General features: G+C 32.9%; 1 protein-coding gene across 1 annotated transcript; it reads left to right on the top strand.

Moving 5' to 3' along the window:
* The first annotated feature begins 333 nt into the window (after positions 1-333).
* Positions 334-2219, top strand: LOC112743180 (signal peptide peptidase-like 2). The gene is made up of 6 exons (XM_025792390.3): positions 334-649; positions 721-809; positions 916-1022; positions 1151-1221; positions 1430-1513; positions 1669-2219. The coding sequence occupies exons 1-6, from the start codon at positions 334-336 to the stop codon at positions 1770-1772; spliced, it is 771 nt and encodes a 256-aa protein (XP_025648175.1). The 3' UTR covers positions 1773-2219.
* The last annotated feature ends 6138 nt before the right edge of the window (positions 2220-8357 follow it).

Raw genomic sequence — 8357 nt, 5'->3', positions numbered from 1 at the left:
TTTGGTTTAACATTATACGGTTGCATCTTCTTCTCCAAAATGCGCGCAGATTCTTTCTTATAGCTTCCCCATCTTCTTCTCCAAGGAAATGGAGGTTCTTTTATCATACGTCAACTTTAAGCAACGTGTGCTAAGTCCGCTACTTTGGTTTGGAAAGCTAATTGATTTAGTACGTTTAGCTTGGAACTATTAAACTTTACCCAATCACCTAAGAAAAAACCAGTCTTACATTAAAATTTATTCTCTGATATCTATATCGCCTAATCCCACAAGCGGATTCAAGCCTTTTTTAAGAGTTTCTTTAAGTAATTACATAAGAGTTTAGCTTTAATAATGAAGAATAGCATAAGGGGATGCATATCATGTATCCTACCATGCGGGGCATTGGACGTGATACGTATAGTTCACTCCAATGGCAGAATTGAAGAGCTCACTACTCGCACCATCAACGTTGCTGACGTCATGAGAGCTCATCCTAACCATATCCTCAAGAAATATTCTCCCTCCAACCTTCTCATCGTTCCTCCCCACGCTGACCTCTATCGCGGCAATATCTACTTCCTCGTTCCCCTTCCTCCCCCTCCCAATCAACACGCTGCAGTAGTAGATCAGCAGGTCTCCACCTCCACTCACACAAGCACCAGCAGCCGTCTTACTCTCTGGAGGCCTCACCTCGACACCATCTCAGAGAATAGAGATGAACTGATAGAAGAATAATAGAAACTGTTCTTCTTAGTTGCGCCTTTCTATATGGCATCTTCTGGGTATTTGTCTCTAAGTGGTGGTTCCATGAGAGCGTAATGATAGTGGTGAGTGTTCCCTTCTGTTTCATTCTCTACTAAGCTCGATTTTGGTCTCATAAACATGATGCATTTCTTCCACTTGAATTAATGAAACATTTTCACTTCTGTACAGGTAGCTCGAGGCAATAGGAGTGGAGAAGATGGTATCCCCATGCTGCTTAGCATAATTGGTTTTGGGGACATAATCTTATCGGGGCTTCTAGTCGCATTTTCACTAAGGTCGAAACGAAAGTCATATATATTCGTCTTCCCTAGTTTAAACACTTTAATCACTACATAAATGAAAAGAATCCCTTGTCTCATTTTAATGGTTCCTGGACTTAATTATTGTACCGATAAATTTACAGGTATGATTGGTTGGCAAAGAGGAACCTTCGGTCTGGATACTTCGTGTGGGCAATGAGTGCTTACGGTTTAGGTATGCTATTTCTATGTTTGATTCTTGGTATGACTTTAGTTGGTAGGATGTGTCAAAGGGTAATTTTCCATAAAAACTTTTGGACTTTATTTACTTTGTTACAAAATTGAGCCGGCTCACTTTCGGACCAGAATTAGGATGTAGATGAGAATTGAGATCACGGTTTGCTTGGTGTCTTTACATCATTCTCTTGAACTTTGATCTACAGGTCTCCTTCTAACATATGTTGCTTTGAACTTGATGGATGGGCATGGTCAACCAGCATTGCTTTATATCGTCCCGTTTACTCTTGGTTAGTACAATTGTTATTTCAACATGTTCGGGTGGCTGCCAAAGGCACCATTGAGAACTAATGTTAAACTTTATGCATGTTTCTTACTACGAGTTGTCATCGTGATTTACAAAAACTTGTATTGTTTTTAAAACCTTGGTTTTCTTCAAATGCAGGCACATTTTTGTTATTGGAAAAGAAGAGAGGTGAACTCAATCTTTTATGGATAAGAGGGGAACCAGAAATGCCTTGCCCTCATAACCAAGAGTCTCAACAATGAACGAAGTGATAATAGGGATAGTAGTATAGTGTACCATAGGTGTTGGTTTAATAGGAGACTGATAGAAACTCTAGGAGACTATGTAAACATTTGGAACTGTCATAACAAAAATTTCAACCAAATCATGTTATTAGCATGTACTTTATAGTTATATCAACAGCTAAGACTTTAAGATACTATTACTTTTATTAGATTAGATTTTTTATTTTATTTTTTTCTTAGATAGAAGATGGTATGAGATAAGAAGTAAGAAGATTTAAGAGCTTCCTCTTTGGCAATTGTTTTTTGCCTTAGGGAACATAGTGTTCTTTTGTAATTATCTTCTGCAAGTTTGCTTATATGAGGGTGTGGCCAAAAATGATGTCTTTGTCAAGCAAATGGCAATAAGGCAAGAGACATCACAGTCAACTCTCAATGAAGGAGCCCGCAGAGGATGGTGACAAGGGAAAAAAGAAAAAGAAAAAGAAAACAAAAACAAAAATTGTTGTATAAAGATGAAAGACTATAGTTATGTTACTTATAGCTAAAATTGAAATTGAAGTTGGATAAATTTCATTTTCCAAGTGTATTCTGTGATGAAGTAGTCTTACTCAAGTTGTAAATATTGATTATTGATTTCAGAGGTGAATGCCAATAACACGGTATCACTCAAATTTTTCATCGAATTAAACATAAATAATTAATTTTAGGTATCTATAGTTTAATTAAATTCTCGATTAGAAACTTTAACTTATAAAGTTTATAAATAGATTCAATTAGATATTGAGTAATTATTGTTATTTTTTTTCTAGAAAAAGGAATATTCAATTGGATGTTGCACTGGTACAATTTATTTTTTAAAATAAAAAACTATATCTACTAGTTTTTGGTCATGGACTAGAAACCCAAATCAACTGGCCCATAATGAATTCTGACGCAGGCCAAAATAGACAATCATAAGCCCAAAAAAATGGACAGAAAAGTGGCTCTTCCCGGGACAACGTTGTTTGATTTTGGCGCCATTTCCATTCCTTTCCCCACAGTGTGTTGTATTGTAATTAGGGGTGTTCAAAACGGATCCGGACCAAATAAAACCGATCGATCAAACCGAAAATACCGAAAATCGAATAAACCGAAAACCGAAAAAATCGAAAAAATACTTAATATTCTATAGTTTGTGAAAGCTTTGACATTTGTCTATGTTATTTCATTTTGTCAGTGAATATTGAATATTTTGTGGAAGCCATTATACTTACTAATGCTACTAATATGGAACCAGATCATTAACGAATATGTATTTAGATGTTGTGAGTTTGGGATTATTTTACAAATATAAATCACCTTGTTACTTATAAGCAAATACACCATAGTGAATTGGGGCAACAGTTACTTGTGTTGAGGGTGGCAGGACTGCTCTATAGATGCTTAAGCCTCCGCACAATTTCGATGCTTGTTTCATGGCTCACCAAATGCCAGAAATGGATCTAAAATCAAGATGTATCAGATACAGCAGAACATGACCACTAACAAAATTTGAAATTCACCACTAAGGGGCAAGAAAAGAAAAAGGATGTTTGCTGAATATGAGCAATGGTGCATAGCTGATCCGCAAAGCAGCGACGTTGAGTTGAAGGCAGCGCTGAATTGGGCTTGTGGAAGTGGAGGTGCAGATTGTAGTAAAATTCAAGTGAACCAACCATGCTTTCTCTTATTGCATTGAAAGCAGCTGCAAAAGTTGAGACAGGACTCAAACACCCCAAGAGACCTAATTGTGTTCCAATTACAATAGTGTCACAATCTTTGGTATTGACCTACAAAATTTGTGATGAGAAAAATGAGTTTCCATTTTATTTTTTGGAACGTGGAATTGGAGTCTCTTTATCTAAAGCTAAACTTTATATCACAAACCCTTTATAGACTTTGGACCAACCATCAAATATCACATGATATCAATCACACCACAGATTTTTTGTGAGTGGCTCATATGAATCCACCTTTAAGAGGTTGTAACAGTAAAATCTTTACAATTAATGATGTGTTTTGATTGATTTGTCTTCATGTGACTTCAAGGTTACAGATTCAAGTCGTAGAATCAGCTATTGATGATATTATCAGATTAGAGCTTATCAACTAGAACACAAACATAACAAATAAGTCAACAGAACATATTAAACTGACTGGATAGGAGATGATGCTCTTAATATGCTCTTATCAGATGATGCTCTTAAACTGGCCGAATGAGAATATTTCTTGAGGATATGGTTAGGATGAGCTCTCATGACGTCAGCAGCGTTGATGGTGCGAGTAGTGAGCTCTTCAATTCTGCCATTGGAGTGAACTATACGTATCACGTCCAATGCCCCGCATATTAGGATGCATGATATGCATCCCCTTATACTATTCTTCATTATTAAAGCTAAACTCTTGTGTAATTACTTAAAGAAACTCTTTAAAAAAGCTTGAATCCGCTTGTGGGATTAGGCGATATAGATATCAGAGAATAAATTTTAAGGTAAGAATGATTTTTTCTTAGGTGATTAGGTAAAGTTTAATAGTTCCAAGCTAAACGTACTAAATCAATTAGCTTTCCAAACCAAAGTAGCGGACTTAGCACACGGTGCTTAAAGTTGACGTATGATAAAAAACCTCCATTTTCTTGGAGAAGAAGATGGGGAAGCTATAAGAGAGAATCTGCGCGCATGTTGGAGAAGAAGATGCAACCGCATAATGTTAAACTAAAATTTATATAGAAAAAGAATTAGGTAGAAAAAGATGCGGGTCAGAGAGAGAGAGAGAGAGAGAGAGAGAGAGAGAGAGAGAGAGAGAGAGAAAGAGAGAGAGAGAGAGAGAGAGAGAGAGAGAGAGAGGGAATGGTAATAATAATAATAATAATAATAATAATAATAATAATAATAATAGTACTACCCTTCCAATATTAATATTTTATACACATATTAACACCTTACTTTATATTCCTATACATTTTTCGTATAGAAAATTTTTAAACATTCTTAAAATATTAATATAATTTTAATTGTTAATGTCAATTAATAAATAATGTATACTTTTTATAATTAAAATTAATGGTTAAAATTGCTAATACATATATATTTTAAAAATATTTAAAATTTTTCCTATCATATAATATAATCATCATAACAAAGTTTATCTCTTCTTCTAAATAATCACATAATATAATTATATATAAAGTTTAACTTAATTTCACATAAACCATATATATAGTCAAATTAACAAAAGTGTAGCCCTAACTATTTTAACTAGAAGTGATACAAATATAAATATATATAATTAAAAATTTAATTTTGATATATTTTTATGAAAAGTTTTGGCTAATTATGACTGAAAATTTTTTGTTACCAAATTTTTTTCCATCACAATATATAGTGTGAGTGAGGATGCCAAATTCAAAATAAACGGTATTTATACTTAAAATCTTATCGTAACGGATAAAGTTAAAAGGGATTCTAACTGTATTGAAAGAAAACCTAATAAATTAATACATGGAGAGATCATTTTTATTTTCTCACAAAATCTTAAAAGTAATAGAAAATACGAAAATTTAAAAAATTAAAAGCTCTAATTAAAAGTGAACTGATTATTAAACCTATTTCACAGAGACAATCTTAAAAATGGAATCCGAGATATGATGCTTAAATAAGTCAAACAAAACCACTTGTGCCCGCTTGGACATTGTACTTTTGGAGGTCTTGGAAGAGTCAAAATTGTTGAATTGTCCTCAATAACCTCTGGTGAGTAGTGACATATTCCTTCTCTCATGTTAAGATAAAGGAACCTTAATTATTTTCCCTCATAAGCCAATGGTCAACGGAAAAAATAAATTGAAAACTAATTATCTTGAAAACCTATAACCTCTTGATTTTTTTCTGATAGTATTGAACCCCGCTTGATTTTGTTTCAGTCTATATATTGGGCTAGTCTAAGTGCTATTACTAATTTTCGCATTAGTATACTTTTCGTTTTATTTTCTTCGTATTAAGTGTAGACAAAACTAGCATGAGTATGGGCAATAAGAGAAAAAGGAAAAAGAAAAGGAAAATGCTGTTGTGTCATAGAATTCTCCTTTTATTTGCACTAGTGGAATTACTTGGTAACTGTAGGACTATCCTTAATCTGAAATGCTATGCTTCAGATATTTTTCAATTAAAAACTAATCTGATCTAGGTTTTCCTCCCTCTTTCTTGTACTGATTACTTTTTTATAATAGGTGTTTGGCTCTTGGTACAAAGCGTATGGTTAATATGGAAGATAAATGCAAGTGAGTTTTAGAATAAAAAATGTAGGGAGAGAAAAAATATATATATAAGGAGAAAAGAAGAAAGTGTGTGTATTGTGGGTAGGAAAGGGAAGGATGTGGATAATGAAGAAGAGAATAGGGGGATTCATATCATGCATCTTGCCATGCGGGGCACTAGACGTGATACGAATAGTTCACTCCAATTCCAGAGTTGAAGAGATCACCACTTGCACCATCAAGGCTGCTGACGTCATGAGAGCCCATCCTAACCATGTCCTCAAGAACCTTTCTTCCCCCAATCTCCTCATCGTTTCTCCCCACGCTGACCTCCGTCGCGGCAATATCTACTTCCTCGTTCCTATCCCTCCCCCTCCCAACCAACACGCTGCAGCAACATATCAGAAGCTCTCCACCCCCACTCACACAAGCACTAGCAGACCCTGCCGTCTTATTCTCTAGAAGCCTCACCTCGACACTATCTCTGAGTCGCCGCTGCCATCCTCTCATAGAATTTTTGGTCTTGCTTTGTATTGTATAATATTCATTATATAGAAATAGTATTGTATTTATTTTGGTCTTATTTTGTTACTTTAATGATAAATTTTTTAGGCGTTGAACTTTTGCATGCACAAGCTAAGGTTAAATTCAAAGTCAAAATATTAGCCACCGGAATGAGTAGTCAAAGATTTATTTGAGAGTCCATTGTGTTGAGGCAAACTTGATCCATTTAAATTACATGTGCCAGTTTCTTGAAAATTTGTTTCCTTAATATTGTTATTCATCTTATTTGCCAGATTCAGCTGCATGCATGGCGACACCTAATATAAATTCAGCACAGACTTTGTTTTATGTTTATTCTTGTTATGTGTTCATGCAACATTAGTCTTTGCTTCAACCTCAAATGTATGACACTTTTCCCTATCTCTCTCTCATACTCTTTTTTTTTTAATAAACTATTTTTATCACCAATTTTCTCTTTCAAGCTTAGTTATATTTTAAAAGTTGTTGAAATAGAGTTTTTATTTTACAAATTGAAAAAGTATAAGAACCAATTTTTAAGTAGTTAATAATAGTAATTTTTTTAATTATTTTTTTAATTTTTATTTTTGGAGAATTGATAATTTAAAATTAAAATTTACGGTATATAATTTAAGAATTTAAAATTTAAAATTAAAAGAATTAACTGGTATTGGTGGAAAAATATTGACTTCTTAACTCTTACAAATTAAAAAATAAAATTTTCACATTAATTTTTCTTGATTTAAAATTTTAAATACCGTTTTTTTTTAAATACCTCTATACTATTCTATTACTATATTTTGGTAGAGTACGGAAACAAAGAAAGAAAAAGCCAACAGCAAAGCTCCATCCTGCAGAAAGTTGGGTACCACTTCAGAGGGGTATGAGAAGTTTTCATTTAATTTTCAAGATTTTCAAGTTAATGAGAAGTTAACAATAAGGAGGGCTTTGATTAACCAGTGTTTTTTCCTCTTCCTCCTAATCTATGTCAATAATTTTAACAGTTATATATGAAGATCAATTTATTTTGAATATCATAAATAATGTTTACTTGTGACACCAATAAAATTCAAGAACAAATAAGAAAATATGTCTGTATAGTGTATATGTCCTTGTCTGTGGACATATCAATTAATGTATGTCAAGAACTAACGTGCTTCCAACAACTATCAATATTGAGTTATTCCTTGATTTCCTTAATTAGTATAGAAGTGCAAGGAAAAACATTTTTTTCTCCATGTTTTATTATCTTTTATAGATTCATTAAGCGTGATATTAGAGAAAAATATTAAGTGATCAATATTTTAATTTTTTCTTGATTTGTCTTGTATTTAAAATTAGTATTAAGCAACTAAGCATAATTATGTATGACAAATGCAGTTGAATGAAAACCACATGATGGATAACCAAAAGTTTAACCTTTCTTAAGTGAAACATCATTTTTTTTTATGGATGCTATTCGATCAATAGAGTAAACTAAAGTACCAATGTTTGATTTGATTTAGCTAAGCACAAGTTTAATGTTTTATCCAGATCTCATAAAGATGAGGAATAAAGATAGATTCATGATGGTAAAACTTAATTCATGATGTTTTTTATTATTAATTTTACATAAAAATAATTACAAGTGGGTTTTTATTAAAAAATATTATGATAATAAAAAATAAGAAACTGATATTGTATCTATTTTGATTGAATGTCAAAAATAAACAAAGTTATTTCACTAGTGTTGAATATGGTATTGAAGTGTTAGTTCATCATTTTAGTCACTGTCAATAAGGTATTACAGGGGGTATATACAAGCATGACAA

The sequence above is a fragment of the Arachis hypogaea genome, chromosome 14 (assembly GCF_003086295.3).
Source record: "Arachis hypogaea cultivar Tifrunner chromosome 14, arahy.Tifrunner.gnm2.J5K5, whole genome shotgun sequence".
Lineage (NCBI taxonomy): Eukaryota > Viridiplantae > Streptophyta > Magnoliopsida > Fabales > Fabaceae > Arachis > Arachis hypogaea.
Note: the sequence above shows the minus strand (reverse complement) of the source record. Positions and strands in the feature narration are given on the sequence as shown.